The following is a 25,974-nucleotide window of genomic DNA, read 5'->3' on the forward strand; positions in this document are numbered from 1 at the left end:
ATGTTTCAATGTATTACGCCACGCGACAATGCAGTAGATGCAAGCGATGCAGAATGCGAGGGTAAAAGACAAAGAATAAGCTCGAAAGCCAAGCCACAGTGTTGGTATCTTACTGCTTGCAATGATAACTCCTCACCAGAGCACCATGTGCCAATCCCATCTATTCTGAGATTTGCTCACCCTTTCTCGTGTTACATGTTCAGAGCCGTGCAGTTATGTACAGTAGACCTTCATTCCACTGAGCGGATGCTTTATGTGGCGTATATGAGGAGTGAGCAGTAATTCATGCATGGTTTATTGGGGATGGTTAGATCCCTCAGGGCGGTTTACTTGAAACCTATCCCGAGAGACTATGTTACATTGTAAAAGACTGGATGAAATATTTTTAGTTAGCACATGTTCAACCAGGCCCTCACCCCTTTGCAGTGATGTGTGAATAGCTGGCGTGCTCCAACACAACACGGGGTCCATTGCTTATGTGAAGATCTGCAGTAGCAAGAATGGAGCCTGTCAGTAGCAGCTGAAATTTTTGCTTTTTGGATAAGTGCTTGTTTATTTTTAAATTGAGCAACCGAGGTGAAGCGCTAATGTCCAATTGCACGACCACCGGTGAAGCTGGTGACAAGGGTGTGCTGGGGCATCGAACTAAGGGGCATTTCAAAATTAGGGGTCTCCCATTTAAGACGGAGATGAGGAGAATTTATTTCTCTTAAGGGTTGTTAGTCTGTGGAATTCGCTTCGTCCAGGGAGCAGTGGAGGCTGAGTCATTGAATTCATTCAAGGCTGAGTTAAGACAGATTTTTGATCCACGAGGGAGTCGAGGGCTAATGGAGGGTGGGAGGGGGGTCAGGCATGAAAGTGGAATCGAGGCCTCAATCAGATCAACAGTGATCGTATTGAATGGCAGAGCATGTTTGAGGGGCTGAATGGCCTCCTCCTGTTCCTAGTTCTTGTGTTCAGAGATGACAAAATGAAATTGAAGCATTGAGTTTTAAAAGTCGATATACTATACGGTAGAATAGTGGTTAACACTGTTGCTTCACAGCTCCAGGGTCCTGGGTTCGATTCCCGGCTTGGGTCACTGTCTGTGCGGAGTCTGCACGTTCTCCCCAGGTGTGGTGGGTTGCCTCCGGGTGCTCCGGTTTCCTCCCACAGTCCAAAGCTGTGCAGGTTAGGTGGATTGGCCGCGCTAAATTGCCCCTTGGTGTCCAAAATTGCCCTTAGTGTTGGGCGGGGTTACTGGGTTATGGGGATAGGGTGGAGGTGTGGGCTTGGGTAGGGTGCTCTTTCCAAGAGCCGGTGCAGACTCAATGGGCCGAATGGCCTCCTTCTGCACTGTAAATTCTATGATTCTATAGGGGAGCTGAGGAGCTTCACTTGTGTAAAAGACAAGATGTGAACTTAACATTCTGCGACGGTTAAAATAATATAGAAATTATTCTTGCTTGTTCAGTGGTTATATATGGATAGAAACCGGTTGGAGATTATTCTGAACTCAAAGTTAAAATTTGCATTTTGTTCTTTCTGTTTCAGATAAGACAATGGTGGGTTATATAGGCAGCACCAGGTGTTAAGGAGGCAGTGCTGGTCATATTATCTTTCAGTCTGTGTATCAGTTCACTGAGCGGTAAATTTATCGATGTAATACTCAGGGAACATTGGAAATCGAGGCGAACATGCGTGGGAGAGTCGGTGTTGCACCAACTTAGCTCTACCTTTGGCCTCTCTCTTTGAGCGTTAATTTCTGCATGGCTCATGGGATTGGTGAATTGTCACTTCCTGGGGGTTTAATAACATTCTGTGAAATGCTTATTCGATATAGCAACTTTGCATTTATATAGCGCCTTTGACTTCGTAAAAACGTCAGGACGCACTTTACAGATGATCAAACAAATGTTGACACTGAGCCACATGAAGAGATAATAGGATGAGACACAAAAAACTGGGCAAGGAGGCTTTAGAAACATCTGAAGGGAGAATGAAGAGATTTAGGGTAGGAATTCCAACACCTGGGGGCTAGGGAGGGTGGAACATTCCAAATGGGCACAGAGATGGTGAAGGTTGCACAGCTGGGGGTGGTTGCTGGGATAGGGATGGCCAAGGCCTTCCAGGGATATTAAAACAAGTCGGAAAACCTGAAATCCAAGGAATTTCCAGACAAGAGCTAATATAGACGGGCGAGCATGGGTGAATGGGACTTGGTGCATGTTGGGGTGTGAGAGGGTGGAAGATGGGAGGCTGGTCAGGTGAGTGTTGGCCTAGTCACGGCTAGAGGTTACAAAGGCGTGAATGAGGGTTTCAGCCAGGTTGGTCGCCAAACCGTCTTAGTGAAACAAAAGCAGAAAACGTTCTAGATGCTGCCGGGCGGCATCTGTGGAGAGAACCAATTTCAAAGATGTGCAGGCTAGGTGGATTGGCCACGCTAAATTGCCCCTTCATTGGAAAGAATTAATTGTGTACTCTAAATTTATAAAAAATAAGTAAATTTAGTAAGCACGTTAAACCTGTCATTCTCATTGCCCTGTAATCTAAACAAACGATAACAGGGAGGCGAGACGATTAGCCGAGGAAAGATCACAATGAACTTTAAGTGAAAATGTCTTTCTCTTTATTTTTCCAGGTTTACCGTCATTGATGCGTTCTCTTTTGCCAGAGACATGGTGGGTTTATGTCGGCAGCTTGGCAATGGACAATTCTGGATTCTCAGTGCTTGAACATGGAGCAGTTCCGCACCAGAGCAATGTTGACAAGAACTCTCCACTCTTGCGGCGTCAGAAACTGTGAAAGCTGCAGAACATTTGTCGAGTGGGGCGCGAAAATTCTCGATCTGGTCAGAGACAGAGCGCAGAACTGAGAGGACCTCGCGTCACGATGGAGAAACCCCAAACCAATATGTTTTTCCACAAGCGGAGGTCCCAGTTGTTGCTGCTGAACTCACTGACGTGCGGCCTGGAAATCTGTGTGGCGGCTGGGATTACCTTTGTCCCCCCTCTGCTGCTCGAAGCTGGGGTACAAGAGAAATATATGACTATGGTTTTGGGTAAGTACAATTGTACAATGCGCGCTCGTTGCTCAGCTGTGTTTTCTGTGATTTCTTTCATTTCTGTCCCTTTTCCACTCCCTCTCCAGCAGGCGCTAATAAGAACAGAAGACGTAGGAGCAGAAACGGGCCACTCGGCCCATCAAATCTGCCCCGTCATTCAGTGAGACCATGACTGATCTGATGTGATAATCGTCAACTCCACTTTATCCCGATAACCCTTGATTCCCTTACTGATTAAAAATCTGACTATCTCAGACTGGAACATACTTTTTTTTAAAAAACGTTTTTATTAGGGTTTTTCTATTTATACAAAGCAAAGATGAACGCGAACATACTCAGCAACTATATACATCAGTTACTGCTCGCTATATACATCAGTTACAATTTATATTTCTCAGCAAGTGCCTAGTTTTGGGGAGATCTCCTGCTCCTGACTTCCCCCTTCCCTCCCCATTCCCCCTCCCCTTCCCGTTATCTGGCGCACCTTCTCTGCTCGTTGGGCCTTTCCCAACCTGGCCCTGTTGGGGTGGCATTGTGCTACGTGTACTGTTTTGTGTTGGGTATGATTGGGTTCTGTGCTTCTTTGTTCTATCCCCACCCCCCTCTTTTTCATTTGTGTCTGTGGTTCTTCTGTGACTCTACCCCCCCCCCCCTCTGGCTTATTGGCTGCTGGCTGCAAACAGATCTTGGAACAGCTGAGTGAATGGCTCCCACGTTTTGCGAAAGCCATCTTCCGACCCCAGGATGGCAAATTTGATTTTCTCCATTTGGCAAAATTCCATCGGTCGGGAAGCCAGTCCGCAGCTTTGGGTGGTGCTGCTGATCGCCAACCGAGCAGGATTCTCCAGCGGGCAATTAGAGAGGCAAAGGCAAGGGCGTCGGCCCACCTCACCATAAAGTGTCCTGGCTGCTCTGATGCCCCGAGGACTGCCACTCTCGTGCACGGCTGCGTCCTCATCGCCACCACCTTGGACTTCGCCTGGAAGAAGGCTGTCCAGAACCCGACAAGTCTGGGACATGACCAGAGCGTGGGTGTGGTTGGCCGGGCCTCTTCACATTTGTCCTCCACCTTGGGAAGAACCTACTCATTCGCGTTCTGGTTAAGTGAGCTCGGTGCACCACTTTCAGCTGCATTAGGCTTAGCCTTGCGCAAGTGGAGGTGGAATTGACCCACCCGAGATTGTGAAAGGTTTTATTGTCAGTTTCCCACCTCGCCCACCCGGATTTGCACCCCCCCCACCCCCGGATTTGCACCCCACCAACCCCCCCAGGCCCTCCCTCACTTTCCTCTTTCTCTCTTGTCCTGGCTATTTCTCCCTGGCTACTTATTTATTTATGTGTTGGCCGCAAACAGGTCTCGGAACAATCAGGTGAATGGCTCCCATGTTTTGTGGAAGCCCTCTTCCGACCTACGGATGGTGAATTTGATTTTCTCCATTTGGTGAAATTCCGACAGGTCGGACAGCCAGTTTGCAGCTTTAGGTGTTGCTGCTGCGTTCAATGTTGCACATTGGTACAAATAAACAAATTGAGATTAATGAGAGTGGTTGGAAAACATTCCTACCAGTCTTCAGGAATACCCACTCCTTGAAATCCTGGCTCAAAGACGACGATACCAATTTTTAGATCTTTTATAGCTTCACAAATCCCCTCTTTAATATCTGTATTTATCAAAATGTTTTATCGCCTAACATTGCAGTATAACTGTGATGAAGTGCCAACGTTTAGCTGCACCCACATTCTACAACATCTGAGCACGGGTAATATTTCGGCTCAGCGCTTTGACTAGGTCGTTTCGAGCTGGTACAGAGGGTTAACTTGTGGGAGAAAATCTTGGACGAGGGAGGGACGGTAGTGCATAACTTCTGATTTTTTTTTAAAAAGCTACCATTTACAAGTCTTTTTTCCTTCCCCAGTATTAAAGTAAAGCAACTTATTATTTGAAATTTTAGGGCATTGTTGAGGGACAGAGAGAGAATTGTTTAGAAGTTGAAAGTTATGGTAATGTTAACAAGTTTCTTCACTTCCCTCAGAGCACTGGCTGTTGTCAGTGCTGTCGAGAGCTAACACCATCTAGTACTGTACCAAAGTCTGCATTCTTCATGTAAAGTCCTGGCTGGTGAGTGACAGCGATCACTACAGTGCACCCCGCAGGATCTTCATGCATATGTGCGGATGCCGCAGAAGGACTATATTTGACTCACCTGTGTGGTCCAATGTGTGCAGGTGTGTGTCTGTGTGGTGTTTTGTGCAGTGGTGATTTGCATGTGTAGTGGTTGAAGTGTTGGGTACTCTGATACACAGACAAACCAACACGGTTGCGAATGGTACAACACAGTTTTATTTCAATCAACTATTAACATAGTAAACTCTGGTACTCAGCACATGGTGAATGTCTGAGTAGCTGGCAATGAGGTCTGTGCCCTGAGCCGTCTCCTGCTCGAGTGCCCAGGAAGTGTTGTGTTCCCTGTTTTGTACTGTGTATGCTCTTGTCTGTGATTGGCTGTCGTGTTGTGTGTGTTGATTGGTCCGTTGATCTGTCCATCATTATGTATGTATGTGCTATGATGTTCACCTGAATATCATGACAGTGGTGTTTTGCGTGTGTGGTCATGTTTTACGATGTGTGGTGGCATCTTGTGTTTTGTGTGTGCAGGTGTTTTGTGTGTGCGTGCATGACCCCTGAATGATCCTGTTCGGAAAATTGGTGAATGGTACAGTACCGAAGGAAGCCATTCAGCCCATTGTGTCTATTCCAACATGTAGGTGGAGCTATCCAATTAATCCCACTCAATTGCTATTTCCCCATTAGGCAGTAAAGTAACTGAAGCTGTGGAAACAACCTCCAACTTGTGAGTCACTGGCCACAGCAAGCGAGCTACACTTGGAAACATTCCCCGATCAGGCTGTGTTCCGCTTTGTGTTGCTAGGAATCCACTGCTTCCGTCTGGAAGTGTGATGTGGCGATTTTCTGTTCAGCTGCTGTTATGTGGCCCCGGGCACTTTTTTTCCTTTTCCTTTTAAATAAAGAACGTGTTGTAACTAAAACTACTGCAAAGGGTGTAATTAGCGTGATTGCTAAAGTCAGGACGCGGTGACTGGTTAAATCTTAGTGATCACATATGCCAACATTTGTCTCAGTATTGTTTTCAAAAGTGAAAAGGAACAACATTTATTTCACCCCCCCCCCCACCTTCCATTTTTGTCCCCTTGAAAAGTGCCTGGAATTTATTTCTATTTTCGTTACCGATTAGTTTTTCCAAATAGGAAAGGAGAGCTGCTTAAAAGTTCCATAAATGTGTGGGGCAGTGCGAGATAATTGATTGACAATTATTGTCTGGAAACGTTCTGTGAAGCAGCTTAGGGTGAAGCTTTAGATCAGAGGGTAATAGTGGCTGTCCCCTGAAGGGGGTGGTAGAGGCGGGTTTACCTCACGTCCTTTCAAAAAGTACCTGGATGCGCACTTGGCACGGTCGTAACATTCAAGGCTATTGGCCAAGTGTTGGCAAATGGGATTAGGTAGGCGGGCCAGGTGTTTTTCATGTGCCGGTACAGACTCAATGGGCCGAAGGGCCTCTTCCGTGCCATGTAATTCTGGCGATTCGTATGCGATCTCTTTGCCCTGGCTAAAGTGCCGATTCCGGCACAGATCTGCCTGCCCGCCCGCCTGACCTGAGCTTGGTCAAACGCTGGAGCACGCTATCACCTGAGCATCCCAAAAGAAACGGTCTCTCCTCAAATGAGACCCCTTCGAAGGTGATTGAGGGACTGGCGTGATGCGAGGGAGTGGTAACCTGATCAGACCTGATCTCGGAGGCCTCCGAGTCCAAGTGTACAGTATGTAATCCCTGCAAGCAACGGTCAGACTGTGTCTGTTTCACAGCCCTCTTGAATAGCAGAGCCTGCCTGATGCCCCATAAATTCAGCAATGCTGCTTGGAGCTGTGCTCATTTTTTTTTAAATCGAGACACCGTAAATTATTCTGGTCCACCAAACAGCTATTAGGAGTGCTTTTATTTGTTGCTAGGCAACAGGATATTGTCTTGGGGATTGGTTGTCAGGTGAGGTATTGAGTATCATATTGCTTAAGGTTCTCTTTTGTAACAGCAGCGTTAAACCCGCGCGATGCATGAGAGTGAATTTGCTGTCTTCACTAATGTCCAACATTCAAAATTTGATCAGCAGTGAATTACATGTTGCCGATTTAACATCTCGCGGCAGTGAAAACGTTGTGGCCCATTTGAGAATCATTATTCTTCCTTCTTGGACAACCTATTGGTCTCACAATATTGGCATTCCAGTCCTGACTTATCCCCTGACCTTCCCATGCATGGAATTTGCTTATTGTGAGTCTTGACTGACAGGCCTTTGATCCCACCAGAACGGAGAGATTAATGTAAATCTTTTTTAGTACTTCCTCCAGTGCTTCTATGTCCTTTGATAAAGAGCTGTATACAGTACACTTTGAGTACAACCAGGGTCTTAAATAACTTTACATAGTCCTAGTGTTCTGTTTTATTTTCTTTGCTGACCTGTGGTACTGCTTTTAATGATTTGCTAGAATCATAGAATTCCTACAGTGCAGAAGGAGGCCATTTGGCCCATCGAGTCTGCTCCGACCCTTTGAAAGAACACCCCACCGAGGCCTAATCCCCTGCCCCAAGTTAGGTGGAATGGCCATGCTAAATTGCCACTTGGGGTGGGGTTGCAGGAATAGGGCGGGGGGATTGGGCCTAGGTAGGGTGGTCTTTCGAAGTGTCGATGCAGATTCTGTGGGCCGAATGGCGTCCTTCTGCACTGTAAGGATTCTATGATTCTAATCCCACTTAACCATTGGACACTAAGGATGCGAAACTCCCGCCATGCTGGGCTCTTGCTTGGGCGCAATGAGGCCGAGAATCCTGGGAGAGGCCTGTAGCCAGCCTCCCGACAGCCTCCACGCCTCCCGGATTCACCGAAGCCCTGTGAGATATCGGAGACGGAACCCCGCCCCAAATGGGCGTGACCGAATGACGTCCTACTTACGACCTACCTGCGCGGGGTCCATCGGCCTCCCGCGATTCCTCGGCCTCCCGCGATTCCTCGGCCTTGCCAGCGAGGCTGCAGCCGGGCGCCAATCAGTGCTGATCCACACAAACATGGATCATGTGGAACGACACCCAGGGGGGGGTCTCGCAGGGCACCAGAGAACCAGGATGGTCAGGGTAAGTGCAGGGTGGCCCATTACCCCTCCCCCTGGAACACAGGCACCCTTGGCACTGCCAAGATGCCCAGATGGCACTGCCAAGCCAGCAGGAGCACTGCCTGAGTGCCAGGGTGGCACTGCCAAGGGCCAGGGAGTGAGGGGGCCATACCCGTGAAATGAGGTGGAAGGGGGGGTTTGAAGGGTGGGAGAGTGCAGGGCAGGTAAGTATGGGCCTCCGGGAGATTGGCTGGGTGATGGGTGGACGTCCTAGAAGGCAGCGGGTGTTGAAAGGGGGCTTGGGAGGGGCAGCCTGAAGAGGGGGGACTCGCAGGGACCCCATAGTGGGGTGTCTTCACTTTGATGGTGTGGGGTAGTGTCCATGTGTGTGGGGGGGGGGTGACATTGCCCACGGGAGGGGGTGTGGGGGACCCACAAGCTCACTTAGAGATTGGGGCACCCTTTCAAAATGGCAGCCCGACCTCTGAGTTCAGATCCCCAGTACTAAAAAAAATTCTAAGTGTGGGTTAAACTGTTGAGAAACTCCCCAGGGCCCAAACAAGTGACTAAGTGTCATTGACCAGCAGTGCGGAACGCTTCCTGAAAAACATGAAAACTTGCCACAAATTAACTTTGAAATTTTTTGGGAGTATTGGGTCCCAAGGGGCAATTTATTATGGCTAACCCACCTAACCTGCACATCTTTGGACTGTGGGAGGAAACCGGAGCACCCGGAGGAAACCCACGCAGACACGGGGAGAAAGTGCAAACTCCACAGAGACAGTCACCCAAGGTTGGAATCGAACCTGGGACCCTGGAGCTGTGAGTCAGCAGTGCTAACCACTGTGCTACCGTGCCGCCTGTTCATATTTATTGCTCGCTCTCTTCCTCTTCTACCCCAATCAGTTTTTTTATTTGCAAGACCTGCTTCTATCATTCCTACTGAAAGTGCATTACCTGAAATTCATTTATGTTAAAATTGATTTGCCATTTAATTGTCCAGTCTTCAAGTGCATTTGATAAATGTGTGTGTGTGTGGTGGAGGGGGGGGGGGGGAATACCAGAACCAGATTAATAAAGTAGTCCAAAGACCCAGTCCCATTGCTACAGGTACGAACGAGTCTCTAATCAAGTATTACAGGCCGAAAGGTTGGATTCCTGCTCCGTGCTCTATTAGCTGCTCTCAACCAGTGTCGGGGGAAAAGTGCAGATATGCCCTAGAGATTCGATGTATGGGACCCGAGTTCGATTCCAGCCTCAGGTGACTGTGCGGAGTTTGCACGTTCTCCCCGTGTCTGCATGGGTTTCCTCCGGGTGCTCCGGTTTCCTCCCACAGTCCACACTGCTGCCTAATTAAGGATGCTGTCTGAAAGGATGCTCTTCGCCTACTTATGTGCCTGAAACAGACAACTGCCTTGGCCGCCCTTCAAAAATAAAATATAAGTGAGCAAAAGTGGGCATTGGTATAATTTTCAGGCTGCTACTGCGATTGCCTGGCATTTGTTTCTGATTAGGCAATTGAGTGGTATCTATTGAGTTCAACATTCTGAATGAGAAATTGCCATTAAAATATATTTTATTTTCTTTCTTCCTTTGTGGTGAATTATTTTGGCCACATTGTATGTGGGATGTCCTTATCGATTTTACTTTCTCTCCACAGGCATCGGGCCAGTCCTCGGACTTATCTTTGTTCCGATGATCGGCTCAGCAAGTGACCGCTGGACGGGTCGATATGGTCGCCGGCGCCCCTTCATTTGGGCGCTCTGCCTTGGAGTTCTTCTGAGTCTTTTTGTCATCCCGCATGCCAGCAAGATGGCCACCTTCTTCAACCTGAAAGACCATCCCGTCGATGTGATCTTTCTCATCATTGGAATCTGCATGTTGGACTTTTGTGGCCAAGTCTGCTTCACGCCCCTGGAGGCCCTGCTGTCTGACTTGTTCCACGATGCGGAAGATTGCAGGCAAGCTTTCTCCATGTATTCCTTCATGATCAGCCTGGGGGGTTGCATTGGCTATCTCCTGACAGCAGTTGACTGGAAAAGGACCTTTCTGTCCGGCTACCTTGGTGGGCAGGAAGACTGTCTCTTCATACTTCTGGCTGCCATATTTATTGTGTGTGTTCTCGCTACCTTCTTTGTATCTGAGGAAAACTGTAGTAATATGGATGGCCTTGCCGACATTTCACCAAAGGAAGTCATTAAGCCTCTGGCAAGGTACTATTGTTGCTCCACGAATATGCTTTGGCGCACCAGGCACTACTTACACGTACTGAAGAACTGTTGCACTTTGATCCCCAAACTGTACCACCTGTACTGTCGCATTCCCAAGGTGATCCGGCAGCTGGTCGTGGCCGAGTTCTACAGCTGGATGGCTCTCATGACCTTCATGATGTTCTACACGGACTTTGTGGGGGAGGGGCTCTACCACGGTGTCCCGAATGCAGTGCCTGGGAGTGAAGCCAGGCTGCGCTACGATGAAGGTACAGTGGGGCTTTGCGGCAAAAGAAATTGAGGAAATTTGCAGTAACAGTCTTTTGTTTTTTTAAACTTAAGTGAGGAATGCACGTCCGACTGAATGTATCCATTCTGATCATCAGTTTTGGCCCATAAATTGGAAAACACAAATATCTACAATAATGCGATTTTGGTTTTAGTGTCACAGATTCGATATTTTTGAAATCAGCGTAGCTACTGTTGCTATGCAGAGAAACGGAATACAGTGGCTGCAGCAGCGGGTTAATAACCAGCTGGTCCGTTTTTCGGCCTTATTGCTCCAGAAGAAATGTTAGCCAAGACACTAGAAGAATTCCCGGCTCTTTTTTTATTGATGCCATGGCACCTCTCTGCCTCGAGCAGGCTTTCGTCTTAACATTTCGGGCCAGATTCTCCCTAACGAGGTGGGAAGCTCAATTCCGGGACATTTTCTACTTGACAGAGCCACCTCCATACACGTGGCCCTTGCCCACAGTATCTTTGCACTGGGGAATATGTTGGTGAGGTCAGGTTGGGCCCGCTGACCCTAGAAGCTGATTGGATGCAGACATGGAGGTGGGAGAGTGCCAAGGCAGGCTGGTTAGAAGGCCCAACTCAGTTCCCTGGGACTTCATCTCAGTTGTGTTAAAGGCTTGGACTCTCTAACTCAAGCTCCCTCGTCCGCCATCCACTCCCCATGTCGTTGGGGTGGCACAGTGGTTAGCACTGCTGCCTCACAGTGCCAGGGACCCAGGTTCAATTCTGCCCTGGGTGACTGTCTGTGTGGAGTTGTCCATTCTAGCCATGTCTGGGTGGGTTTCCTCCAGCAGTCCAAGGCTAGGTGGATTGGCAATGCTAAATTGCCCTTAGTGTCCAGGGATGTGTGGGTTAGGTTATGGGGTTATGGGGCTAGAGTGGGGTGGACATGGGTAGATGCTTATTTGAAGGGTCGGTGCAGACGCGAAGGGCCGAATGGCCCCCTTCTGCACTGTAGTGATTCTATGTACCTATGTCTCCCCATGCCACCTCTTTGCTCCCATGTCACCTCGTTTCTACTCCATGCTCCCATGTGACCTCCATGCCCAATCACCCAATATGCACTAAGCACAGAATAAAGAGCCATATAATGACAATGGCAAGTCCTGAAATGCTCATAAAAAGCACCCATTCAAAAACCTGCTTTCAATAAAATGTTTCCACTTGCCACCTTAAATGTATCAATCAGAGACTGCAACTCATAATTTCAATAGCAGAAACTTCACCCTATTTCACATCACTCAATTTAGTCCAAAGAAATAAACAGGCATTGAAAAAAGAATAACTTACTATAACCTCATAAAGATATCAGTCAATCAAAGCTAACACTCCACTTCAGCCTATACAAACAGATCCCTGCTGAGCAAATCCATCGGAGTCATAGAGCTCAGCCAAGCATTCACAATGAGGCCATCTGGCAATTGTATTAACAGAAACAGGTGGGCAGGTATCTGTTTGTCCAGATGGTCTCATTATGAATGCATACCTGAGCTCCAAGACTAATTGATCAACTCCGTAGGGGTGTGTTTACACAGGCATGAAGTGGTGTGTTAGTTTTGAATGACTGATATCTTGAAGGCTGTAGTGAGTTATTCTTTCTTTGATCTATTTTCAATGTCTATATGTTTATTTTGCCAGGATTAAGAGGTGTGACGTGGGGTAGAGCTTCTGTCACTGAAACTGAATGCAGTGTCTGCAAGGTTGTAAAAGGAAGTAGTTTTTTAATGGGCACTTAAAGACTGCCTTTGTTATTATGTGGCTGTACATAGTGTAGGCTGGGTGAATAGAATTCCTAGAATGCAGAACGAGGTCATTCAGCTCATCGAGTGCATCGACCCTCTGAAAGAGCACCCCACCTAGGCCCACTCCTCCATCCTATTCCATAACCCCACCTTACCTGAATATGTTTGGACACTAAGGGGCAATTTATCATGGCCAATCCGCCCAGCCTCCACATCTTTGGACTGTGGGAGGAAACTGGAGCACCCGCAGGATACCCAGACAGACACAGGGAAAAAATGCAAACTCCGCACAGTCACCCAAGGCCAGAATTGAACCCGGGTCCTTGGCACTGTGAGGCAGCAGTGCTAACCACTGTGTCATCCCATATGGAGGGACCATGGGAGCATCACCTGTTTAAAAATAAACTCTTTCGAAGGTTTCCACATCCAGACTGTTGTTCACAGTTCATCTGGGGGAGCTGTGAACTACGGGAAGCTGGCTGGCTCCACTCAAATTGCTAGTGAGAGGGTGGGATTTTGAGATGCATTGGAAACAGGTCATGAGTGCAGACCCACCACCCACACCCTTATCCTGCGCTGGCTAACATTGCCGGCGCCAGGGAATTCTGGAATCTGATCCCACAGGCCGTTCTGATCATCTCAAAATGGCGCCTCTGACAATGCTGCATTTCTTACTGTATTGATGCATCAGCCGAGACTTGGCCCCCAAGTGCTAAATTCTCACCAATTCTGACTCAGAAATGAGGCCAAAATTAACATTTTAAGAACAAACAGGCTACATTTGGAATTAATGTCTTAACACCCTCGGGGGTAATTAAACACCTTCATGGAAAATTAAACCCCTGAGATGCCCACATTGAAAAACTAATCCAGAAATCAACCGTCGGAGTTAATTTATCATCATTAATCATCATTATTTAACACAAATGTCAACTCATTTTGTTTATGCAGGTTTAATGCCACAGTTATTAGAGTGTAATAAAAAATATATTACATTCATTAATTGTACATCTGAGAGAGGCTGGTTAATTTTAAATATTGCCAATGCATTACACTAATTCACTTATTCTGAAGCAGTGATAAATATGCAGGATGCATTCTGCTGGTGTTGGCGCCCGACTAGGGATGCGACGAGGCTGGCTGCGAGATTGATAATGCTCATTAAGCCTCGCAAGCTCCAATGAGATCTCGCGAGGCGTCACGATGTGAATCTCACCCTCAGGCTACCAAGAGGTTTGAAGACTGTGATGCTTCCTTCACAACCCTGAAAGCTTCTTCTCGGGCCACCCTCCATTTTCCAACGTAATTGTGGTCTGTGCCAGAAGCTCCTCCTGGATATTAAGGTTATGGATCCCACAAACCAGCCGATCGCGCAACATGTCACCAAGCGCGGTCCCACACTCTCAGTGCTTAGCAAGTCGGTGAAGCCTGGCTCTGAAGGCTGAGACCTGGGGCGAGATTCTCCGACCCCCCGCCGGGTCGGAGAATCGCCGGGGGCTGGCGTGAATCCCGCCCCCGCCAGTTGCCGGATTCTCAGGCACCGGATATTCGGCGGGGGCGGGAATCGTGCCGCGCCGGTTGGCGGGCACCCCCCCCCCGCGATTCTCGGGCCCGAATGGGCCGAAGTCCCGCCGCTAAAATGCCTGTCCCGCCGGCGTTGATTAAACCTTACCGGCGGGACAAGGCAGCGCGGGCGGGCTCCAGGGTCCTGGGGCAATCTGGCACCGGGGGCTGGCCTGGCCCGCGATCGGGGCCCACCGATCCGCGGGCGGGCCTGTGCCGTGGGGGCACTCTTTCCCTTCCGCCGTCGCCACAGTCTCCACCATGGCGGAGGCGGAAGAGACTCCCTCCACTGCGCATGCGCGGGAATTCCGTCAGCGGCCGCTAACGCTCCCGCGCATGTGCTGCCCGGAGATGTCATTTCCACGCCAGCTGGCGGGGCACCAAAGGCCGTTTCCGCCAGCTGGCGGGGCGGAAATTCGTCCGGCGCGGGCCTAGCCCCTTAAGGTTCGGGCTCGGCCCCCCAAGATGCGGAGCTTTCCGCACCTTTGATAGGCCTTTCCACTGATGGTTTAAATAATTCTGACTCTTACTGGAGCTTCTCTATTTACTCACCTGTCCCTTCCTTTCCACCCCCCTCGATTCACAATGACTGTCGGCTGCGATCATAAAGGTTTTTCCGCGTCGCCAATGTGGTGGCTTTGAGACATACACTGGAGGCTTCCCGTAGTAAACAAAGGGGTTTATTGATGAAGGGCAAAGACAGATACATAACAGGCACAGAACCCTGTACACAGGTCTTTACGCTCCGTGGTTTACACTGCGCAGGATCCTGCTCCCAGGGCTCCGTGCTAACTCCCCGTTGGCCGAGGTTCGTGCACTCCCGTGCAATTGGACACGAGCTGGTCGGGTGGTCTGTGGAGCCCGCCCCTGAAAGGGCTGATATGTTGGTGCGGGGAATATTAACAACTGCCCGAGTTAGTTTTCTGAGCGACACAGCCGATGCCGAAATCCAATAAAACTTGTTTTTTAGCCTCTCTCGATGTTAGTAAAATGAGGTAATTGGTAACCTTTATACTGTAATGAATTGTGTAACCGGTGGGAGGTTGTTAGCATATTGATTTTGCATTTTAATATGTTGAGCAATAACTCTTAAAGAACTCGTATCTATTTGGTTACTTTATCAGAGAGGTTTTTTAAAGAAAAGTATTATCACGTGCATTTGTAGAGAAGGTGGAGTTGGCAAAATTGCAGTTGCTTGCATTCGTCCTGTAGAAACATGGGACATACGCTCAGCACATTACTGTTTTTTCAGATATCTTACCCAAACAGTCTTGTTTTCCCATTACTCCAGGTGAAACAATATGAAAGACTTGCATTTCTATAGCCCCGTTCTCCACCACAGAATGTCCCAAAGAGCATCCCAGCCAATCAAGTACTTTTGAAATGCAGTCATTGTTGCAATGTAGGAAAACGCTGCAACCAATTTGCTCCCACAAACCGGAATGTAATAATAATCTTTATTATTGTCACAAGTAGGGTTACATTAACACTGCAATGAAATTACTGTGAAAAGCCCCTAGTCACCACACTCCGGCGCCTGTTCGGGTACACAGAGGGAAAATTCAGGATGTCCAATTCACCTAACAGCTCATCTTTGGACTGTGGGAGGAAACCGGAGCACCCGGAGGAAACCCTGCAGACATGGGGAGAACGTGCAGATTCCGCACAGACAGTGACCCAAGCCGGGAATCGAACCCGGGACCCTGGCGCTGCGAAGCAACAGTGCTAACCACTGTGCTACCGTGCCACCCATGATCAGATAATCAATTTGAGGTTTTGTGATGTTGGTTGAGGAATGCATGTTGGCCGGGCTGCCGAGGGAAATCCCTGCTTTTCTTCATTGGATCTTTTAGGCCCACCTGAGAGGGAGGCAGGGGCATTGGTCTCCACAAACGCGTGCACCACGCGGAATGGCACCTGTCAGATCTCCCAGCTGATGCCCTGGCACTGCTTATGCCACCCGAGTACCTTGGCAGTGCCATCTGGGTGCCACCCAAGTGTTATGGGCCAGGATTTAGAGAACCCCAAAGTATATCATGGAGTTCACCTGACACACAACTTTGAATAGATTGTGGTATGGGGAGCACACGGCCCACTCTACAGGTGTGGGACAGCAGAAATGGAAAAGTATTTTTGAAAGCAAAACAATGTTTATTCTATGAACTCAAGTTAACCTTTTTAAAACATACAGTGAACATTTTAGCAACCATCAATTCAAATACAACCTCCAAAGAATACAACACTAAGTAATCCTTGCTTTCCTTTTAACATCCATAAGACATTAAAAAAAACTTTTAACAGAAGCACATCAGGTTTAAATTCACTACTGAGAACAGTTAGCACTCTGAATTCACCCAAATGATCAAGAGATAGTCTTTACATGGCAGAGAGAACAATATTACATCTTCTCTGGCTGACTGCAGCTCCAACACTGAAACAGAACCAAAAAAGAAAAACCAAGCTTTTCTCAAAGTGAAACTAAAAAACAGAGCCTGAGCTCAGCTCCACCCACATTCTGACATCACTGCAGTAACTTTAGCAGAGTACCATTTCTTAAAGTGACATTCTCATGACACAAGGTGGCATCTTGCCCCTGACGGGGATTGGACCCAGGGATGCCCTGTCATTATGCCTAATGAGGTGGAGTGATGGGGCTCGAAGACGCCCTAATCGGCAGGTTGGGGGGGGGGGGTCGCTTTGGGAGGTCGGGTGAGCCCCGAATATCTTCCTGCACTGACAAGTTGAGCTCCCCAGTGCAGGAAATGAAGGTACGTACGGCCTCGGTGGGGCCTTCATCGCCAGGGCCTGTGAAAAGAACCAAGTTCGGGATTAATAGCACCAGGCAACACCCCGCTAAACGCACTCAAAACAAGACTCTTTTTATCCGTTAAATTGCGCCCTAAAAACTGTTGACATTGGACATTGAACAAAGTGAAACATGGATAAGTGCCTCACTAGCCTTGCTATTACAGGTTGTGCGATAATGTACATTTACATTTCATGGCAAATGTTATGCTTTCTGTTGCTTTCATAACGAGGGGGTTTTAGACAGGTCCCCATCCCTCGGTCTACTACAGGAGTGCCTTACGCAATGGCCTTGCCCCATTGAACCTTTTCAGTGGTCTCAGAATGTCCCAAAGCGTTTTGTGGCTAAAGATGGAATTCTGTTGGTGAGATTTGGCCTGTTTTGCACCCATTGATAAAGATCTTGTGGCTATTTTAGAAGTAAGAGTTGTAAATGATCTTCCAGCCCTGCCAAAGTCAACGCGCACTGCGAGTTCCCTGGCAGGGGACTGGGCGAGCATGCAAATCACCATTAAATATCAACCGGACTGGAATATCCTGCCGGTGACCACTCTGTGCCAGGAAGAACAAAGAAAAAGAAAAATACAGCACAAGAACAGTGTCATGGGACAGTATCTTTAAGAAATGGATGTTTAAGCAATGTACCTTTAAGGAATGGAGTTGATCATACTACTGAAGTGATGTCACGGGGGGGGAGCTGAGCTCACTTCTGCTTTAGGTTTCAGTTTGAAAAAGCAGCTTGGGTGTGTCTGTGCATTTCCAGAGAGCTGCAGGAAGAAAAGCAAGGTGCTGGAGGTGAAGTCAACCAAGCTGATATATCTCTGCCATAAAACAGAATATATATATATTCTGTGACCTGGTGTGTTACTGTTTTGAAGGTTTGAAGCCTTTTGGATGTTTGAAGGAACATTTTGAGTGATTATTTAGTGTTGTATCATTTTTGGGGTTATCTTTGAAGTAAGGGGTGTTAAGAGATCCAATGTATATTTAATAGGTTAATTTGAGGTCATGGAATAAACATTGTTTTGTTTTAAAAACCACGTGTCCATAATTGTAATATCACACCTGGGGAACAAGCCGTGTGCTCAGAAAAGCAACAATCCATTAAAGGGGGAGGTTGGTTGAACTCCATGATACATTTTGGGGTTCTGAAAACACCTCGCCCATAACAACAGGCCCTTCGGCCCTCCAATCCTGCGCCGACCATGCTGCCTGTCTAAACTAAAATCTTCTGCACTTCCTGGGTCCATATCCCTCTATTCCCATCCTATTCATGTATTTGTCAAGATGCCCCTTAAACGTCAGTATCGTCCCTGCTTCCACGACCTCCTCTGGCAGCGAGTTCTAGGCACCCACTGTCCTCTGTGTAAAAAACGTTGCCTCGCACATCTCCTCTAAACCTTGCCCCTCGCACCATAAACCTATGCCCCCTAGTAATTGACCGCTCTACCCTGGGAAAAAGTCTCTGACTATCCACTCTGTCTATGCCCCTCATAATTTTGTAGACCTCTCTTAGGTCGCCCCTCAACCTTCTTCGTTCCGGTGAGAACAAACCAAGTTTATTCAACCTCTCTTCAAAGCTAATGAACCAGGCAACATCCTGATAAATCTCTTCTGAACCCTCTCTAAAGCCTACACATCCCTCTGGTAGTGTGGCGACCAGAATTGAACACTATACTCCAAGTGTGGCCTAACTAAGGTTCTATACAGCTGCAACATGACTTGCCAATTTTTATACTCAATGCCCCGGCCAATGAAGGTAAGCATGCCGTATGCCTTCTTGACTACCTTCTCCACCTGTGTTGCCCCTTTCAGTGACCTGTCGACCTGTACACCTAGATCTCTCTGACTGTCAATACCCTTGAGCAGTGTTTTTCAAACTTTTTTTCCAGGGACCTATTTTTACCAACCAGCCAACCTTCGGGACCCAACCCGGCCGACCTTCGGGACCCACGCCGGCCGACCTTCTCGACCCACACCGGCCAACCTTCGCGACCCATGCCGGCCAACCTTCGCGACCCACCATTTTCTCTTACCTTGTTTGTTGCTGACAAAAATGGAGGAAATGGTTTTGGGTCCCTTCGGCCCCGAACTTGAAAAAAAAAGGCTGCGACCATATTTTTAGCCGCACTGCGCATGTGTGCCCGATCATCGGTGCACATGCACATGGTTTTGCGCATGTGTATCGATGATCGGGCACGCATGCTCAATGCAGCCGAATTTTTAAAATCTGTTCCTGACTAAGGTTTTGAAGGCCGCTCGCAGCCGGCATTATTAAAAGCCGGCTGTTGCACATGGATTTGCGCGATCGGGAGCGCTGCGACGGACAGTGGGCTCCGAGACCCTCCCGATACCCGCTCGTGACCCACCCGCGGGTCCCGCCCTTGAGTTTGACAATGCCTGCTGTCATGTGAGAGTACCTTTAAGACATGGATGTTTAAGCAATGTACCTTTAAGAAAAGTGATGTCAGAGAGTGGGTGGAGCTGGGCTTTAGATCAGCCATTTTGCAGTTTAGTTTTGCAGTTTGAAAAGAGCTTGGGAGTGTGTGTTTGCAGTGAGCTGGATCTCTGCCATGAAAGACTATCTCTGGATCATTCGGGTGATTTAAACTCATAATAGTAAAGCCTTTAACCTGATGTGATTCTGTTTAAAGGTGTTAAGTCACTTGGAGGTTTGAAGGAACATTTTGAAGAATTATTTACTGTTGCAATATTTTCGGAGTTATCTTTGAAGTAAGGGGTGTTAAGAGATCCAATGTTTATTTAAGATGTTGAGTTGAGTTCATGGAATAAACATTGTTTTGTGTTTAAAAACCCACGTGTCCATAATTGTAATCGCACACCTAGGGAACAAGCCGTGTGCTAGGAAAAGCAACAATCCATTAAAGGGAGAGGTTGGTTGAACTCCATGATACATTTGGGGGTTCTGAAAACGCCTCGCCCATGACACTGCTCTTGAGGGTTCTACCATTCACTGTATATTCCCTACCTGTATTAGATCTTCCAAAATGCATCACCTCACATTTGTCCGAATTAAACTCCATCTGCCATCTCGCCGCCCAAGTCTCCAAACGATCTAAATCCTGCTGTATCCTCACAGTCCTCGTCGCTATCCGCATTTCCGCCAACCTTTGTGTTGTGGGGGGGGGGGGGGGAGGACTGGAAAATTCTGGCCAGTATTCTGGTAAAGATATACCTGTATCTTAACAATGTCTTTTTCCCCTCCCACCTGCAGGTGTTCGGATGGGCAGTATGGGTCTTTTCCTGCAGTGTGCGTTCTCAATCTTCTGCTCAGCAATAATGGACAAACTGGTGAAAGGGTTTGGAACCAAAACAGTGTACCTTGCCAGCATAGCATTTTTTACATTTTCTGCCACCATCATGTGCCTTTCGAAGAGTGTGGTTCTGGTGACAGCGATGTCTGCTCTCACAGGGTTTACATATTCAACTCTACAGATCCTACCCTACACGTTGAACTCCCTTTACCATAAGGAAAAACAGGTTGGCGAGCAATATTCTGTCAAACTAGCACTTGAAATTTACACCTCTGTATAGACCATTCTCCCCCACCCCCTTCAGTCAAATATGTTCACTGTTAGAACACAGATCTTCCAGTTTAGAATTTATCCCTCCGGTCAATAAGATCGTTGTATGTTGAATAATGGGTAGCACAGATTTATAAAGCATATTGGATGTGGAATAGCGCATAAGCACACAATAGGTTGCTGATTGTGTCAAATGTGGGAAAATTCTGAGCTCAGTGGCTTTGGACTCTTGTGAAGCAAATGCTCTTCATTTATTTTTCCAATTAAGGGACAATTTAGCGTGGCCAGTCCACCTACCCTGCACAGTGACCCGGGGCTGGGATCGAACCTGGGTCCTCAGCGCCGTGAGGCAGCAGTGCTAACCACTGTGCCACCATGCCGCCCGCTCTTCACCATTTTTTATACGCTTCCCTTCCTCCCTTCACATGTAATCCACACAAACCTCCATTGCATAATTAGAGGAATGTTAAAATACATTCAAGGACAACTTAATTGACATCCCTAATCAATAACTTTAGTTTTAGCTAGTTCTTCTTCTGTAGGCTAGCAAGGCTCCCCTAATTTTTTTTAACTCAATCAGTTTCACTCCCGTTAGATAGAATTGCCACTGCACCAAGTGAAAGTTTTAATTATAAATTTGATTTTGCACCATTTTGCCACCTGTCAAGCCAGGTGCAAAACAAACTGTTTCCCCAGCACCTGTTGTCAATTGGCAGAGGTTCTGTGCAGTACACGGTGCTTTTTAACTATGTTCACCGAGTTACTAAGCTGGCCTTTGCATTACGATTAACCCTGGATCGGGGCAGCGCCGAGGCGCAGCGGTTAGCACTGCTGCCTCACGGCGACGAGGACCCGGGTTCAATCCCGGCCCCGGGTCACAGTCCATGTGGAGTTTGCACATTCTCCCCGTGTCGGCGTGGGTCTCACCCCCACACCCAGATGTGCAGGCTAGATGGATTGGCCACGCTTATTTGGAAAAGATGAATTGCGTACTATAAATTTTTTTTAATGGTTAACCCTGCATCAGTGACCCAGTGATACTTTAAACTGACTTAAATGTCACTGCTGAACATTACTATTGCTACAATATAAAGGTCAATAAAATAGCAGTGGGATATTATCAGACTTCAGGGCAGCTTAGCTATCTTTGCTTACACTGTACGGTGGTCAATGTCATCTCATTGAGACCTGTGCATCAAGCTGATCAGTTTACAGGGAAAATGCAGAAGAATTAAATGTGCAGTACGGACCCTGCCATTTGTCAGCTGATTATTCGAGGGTGTGTGGGCAAGAGTTTTCAAACATTGGAGAGGATTTGAATGAGTGATAGAATTGTCCAATATTGAACTCCACTTCGGATTATTTTTCAACTGAACATGTAGCTTAATCTTTTAAAATGTGCCATGATGTGACAATGAGATTGTGTATTCAATGATCCCAAAACAACAGAACCCCCAGGATCATAATGCTGTCCAGGCCAGAATCCAAACTTTTGTTTCAGGTTTGAGATCTGGCCAGTCAACACGTGAAGAAGGACAACAACAGCTTGAATTTATATAGCACCTTTAAGATAGCATGATGACCCTCAGCACTCACAGGATCGTTAGAAAGCAAAATTTGACATAGTCGGGTATTGGGACAGGGGGCTAATAGCTTGCTCAAAGAGATTTTTAAGGAGCTTGTTTAAAAAATATATATTTATTAAAGTTTTTTAACACAATTTTTCTCCCTTACAAACAATAACCCCTCCCCCCCCCCCCCCCCGTAACAAAAAAAAGCAAGAAATCGCGCAGAGCAAGATATATACATGGCAAAATGATATGTTTACGCAGCTTTGTACACTGGCCCTCACTCGTACGTGCCAGTTTCCCCAACCCTTCATGTTATCTCTTGCTCACCCACCCTCCCTGGCAGTCCCCCCTTCCCCCCTCCCCCCAGGACGTCCCCTCCACCCCCCCCACACCCCCCCAAGGTTGCTGCTGCTGACCGACCTTTCTCTAACGCTCCGCGAGATAGTCTAGGAACGGTTGCCACCGCCTGTAGAACCCCTGTGCAGACCCTCTCAAGGCGAACTTAATCCTCTCCAACTTTATGAACCCAGCCATGTCGTTTATCCAGGCCTCCAGGCTGGGGGGCTTCGCCTCCTTCCACATTAGCAAGATCCTTCGCCGGGCTACTAGGGACGCAAAGGCCAGAATGCCGGCCTCTTTCGCCTCCTGCACTCCCGGTTCGTCCACTACTCCAAATATTGCTAGCCCCCAGCTTGGCTTGACCCGGACTTTCACCGCCTGAGATATTGCTCCCGCCACTCCTCTCCAGAACCCCTCCAGTGCCGGGCATGACCAAAACATATGGACATGGTTCGCCGGGCTCCCTGACACCTTCCACATCTGTCCTCCACCCCAAAGAACCTACTCAACCTCGCCCCTGTCAAGTGCGCTCTGTGGACCACCTTAAATTGTATCAGGCTGAGCCTGGCACACGAGGAGGAGGAATTAACCCTACCCAGGGCATCAGCCCACAGACCTTCCTCGATCTCCTCCCCCAGCTCCTCCTCCCATTTACCCGTCAACTCTTCTACCAGCGCTTCCCCCTTTTCTTTCAACTCCTGGTGTATTTCCGACACCTTGCCCTCCCCGACCCATACACCCGAGATCACCCTATCTTGAACTTCTTGTGCCAGGAGCAACGGGAATTCCCTCACCTGCCGCCTCACAAAAGCCCTCACCTGCATATATCTAAAGGCATTTCCCGGGGGTAACTCGAACTTCTCCTCCAGTGCCCCTAGGCTCGCAAACGTCCCGTCGATGAACAGGTCCCCCATTCTTCCAATCCCCGCCCGATGCCAGCTCTGGAACCCCCCGTCCATCTTCCCCGGGACAAACCGGTGGTTACCCCTGATCGGGGACCACACCGATGCTTGCGGATCATCGCCACATTTGCTGCCCAGTAGTAGCTCCCCAGGTTTGGCAGCGCCAACCCTCCTCGGTCCCTACTGCGTTCCAGGAACCCTCTCCTTACTCTCGGGGTCTTATTCGCCCACACAAACCCCTACTCTCTTAAAAAAGGCCTGAGTGATCACGATGGGAAGGCACTGAAACACAAACAGAAACCTCGGAAGGACCACCATTTTGACCGACTGCACTCTACCCGCCAGCGAGAGCGGTAGAATGTTCCATCTTTTGAAATCCTCCTCCATTTGCTCCACCAACCTCGCCAGATTCAGTTTATGTAGGGTCCCCCAACTCCTGGCTATCTGGATCCCCAGATACCGAAAGCTCCCCTCTGCCCTCCTCAGCGGTAGGTCCCCTATCCCTCTTTCTTTGTCCCCTGCCTGTAATACAAAGAGCTCACTCTTCCCTACATTGAGCTTATAGCCCGAAAACTCCCCAAACTCCCTTAGAGTCTGCATGACCTCCACCATCCCCTCCATTGGATCCGCCACGTACAGCAACAGGTCATCTGCATATAGCGACACCCGATGCTCTTCTCCCCCTCGGACCACCCCCCTCCATTTATTAGACTCCCTCAAAGACATGGCCAATGGTTCGATCGCCAATGCGAACAACAGGGGAACAGAGGGGGCACCACCGCCTCGTCCCTCGGTACAGTCGAAAGTACTCCGACCTCCGCCGGTTCGTCACTACACTCGCCACCGGGGCTCTGTAAAGGAGCTTAACCCAAACCTACCGAACCCAAACCTACGCAGCACCTCCCAGAGGTACTCCCACTCTACTCGGTCAAAGGCCTTCTCCGCGTCGATAGCTGCCACTATCTCCGCCTCTCCCTCCTCCGATGGCATCATTATCACGTTTATGAGCCGCCGCACATTGGTGTTTAGTTGCCTGCCCTTTACAAATCCCGTCTGATCCTCGTGGATTACCCCCGGGGCACAGTCCTCGATCCTCGTGGCCAGCACTTTTGCCAGCAACTTAGCATCCACGTTGAGGAGCGAGATCGGCCTGTACGATCCACATTGCAGTGGGTCCTTGTCCCGCTTTAGGATCAAAGAAATTGTCGCTTCCGACATTGTCGGGGGCAGGGTCCCCTCCTCTCTTGCCTCATTAAAGGTCCTCACCAGTAGCGGGGCCAACAGGTCTACGTACTTCCTGTAGAACTCCACCGGGAATCCATCCAGTCCCGGGGCCTTCCCCGCCTGCATGCTCCACAAACCCTTGCTCAGCTCCTCCAACCCAATTGGTGCCCCCAAACCAGCCACCTCTTGCTCCTCCACCCTCGGGAATCTCAGTTGGTCTAGGAATCGTCTCATCCCCTCTTCCCTCCCTGGGGGCTGGGATCTGTACAGCTCTTCATAAAAGGCCTTAAATACCTCGTTTATTTTCGTCGCACTCCGAACCGTGGCTCCCCTTCCATCTTTGACTCCCCCTATTTCCCTCGCTGCCATCCTCTTACGGAGCTGGTGTGCCAGCATCCGACTAGCCTTTTCCCTATACTCGTAGGTCACCCCCTGCGCTTTCCTCCACTGTGCCTCCACCTTCCCTGTGGTGAACAGGTCAAACTCCGTCTGGAGCTGTCGTCTTTCCCCAAGTAATCTTTCCTCCGGGGCCTCTGCGTATCTCCTGTCCACTCTCAAAATCTCCCCCACTAACCTCTCCCTTTCCATACCCTCTGTCTTCTCCCTATGAGCCCTAATGGAGATTAGCTCTCCCCTGATCACCGCCTCCCATACCACCCCCACCCGCACCTCCCCGTTGTCTTTGGCCTCCAAGTACCTTTCGATACACCCCCTCACCTTCCCACACACCACCTCGTCCGCCAACAGTCCCACATCCAGTCGCCACAATGGGCGTTGGTCCCTCTCCTCTCCCAGCTCCAGTTCCACCCAGTGCGGGGCATGGTCCGAAACGGCTATGGCCGAATACTCCGTCCCCTCCACCCTCGGGATGAGCACCCTACCCAGAACAAAGAAATCTATCCGGGAGTAGGCTTTGTGCCCATGGGAGAAGAAAGAAAATTCCCTGGCCTGCAGCCTTGCAAACCGCCATGGGTCCACTCCCCCCATCTGATCCATAAACCCCCGAAGTACCTTGTCCACCGCCGGCCTCTTTCCAGTCCTTGATTTGGAGCGGTCCAGTGCTGGATCCAACACTGTATTGAAGTCCCCTCCCATTATCAGGCCTCCTATCTCCAGGTCCGGAATGCGCCCCAACATGCGCTTCATGAATCCTGCATCATCCCAGTTCGGGGCGTATACATTTACCAACACCACCCACGTCCCTTGCAACCTACCGCTCACCATTACATATCTCCCTCCATTGGCCGCTACGATAGTCTTGGCCTCAAATGACACCCGCTTTCCCACCAATATTGCCACCCCTCTATTCTTCGCGTCCAGTCCCGAGTGGAATACCTGTCCTACCCATCCCTTTCTTAACCTAACCTGGTCCGCCACCTTCAGGTGTGTCTCTTGGAGCATGACCACGTCCGCCTTCAGTCCCTTTAGGTGCGCGAACACTCGAGCCCTCTTCACCGACCCATTCAGGCCCCTCACATTCCACGTTATCAGCCGGGTTGGAGGGGCTCCCCCCCTCCCCCCCCCCCCCCCCCCGCCGACTAGCCATCTCCT

The 25,974-nt window shown here is 48.9% G+C and overlaps 1 protein-coding gene across 5 annotated transcripts in view; it reads left to right on the plus strand.

The window, feature by feature from the left end:
• LOC140393707 (solute carrier family 45 member 3) overlaps positions 1 to 25,974 on the plus strand; it is a 156,309-nt gene that overhangs the window by 121,452 nt on the left and 8,883 nt on the right. For all 5 annotated transcript variants that reach the window (XM_072480009.1, XM_072480010.1, XM_072480013.1 and 2 more), the window contains 3 exons: positions 2,621 to 3,040; positions 9,886 to 10,704; positions 20,078 to 20,343. In XM_072480009.1, coding sequence (XP_072336110.1) covers positions 2,872 to 3,040; positions 9,886 to 10,704; positions 20,078 to 20,343 — 1,254 coding nt within the window. In that variant the 5' untranslated portion in view covers positions 2,621 to 2,871. The remainder of the gene's footprint in view (positions 1 to 2,620; positions 3,041 to 9,885; positions 10,705 to 20,077; positions 20,344 to 25,974) is intronic.

This window comes from Scyliorhinus torazame, chromosome 17 (assembly GCF_047496885.1).
Source record: "Scyliorhinus torazame isolate Kashiwa2021f chromosome 17, sScyTor2.1, whole genome shotgun sequence".
NCBI classification, from domain to species: domain Eukaryota; kingdom Metazoa; phylum Chordata; class Chondrichthyes; order Carcharhiniformes; family Scyliorhinidae; genus Scyliorhinus; species Scyliorhinus torazame.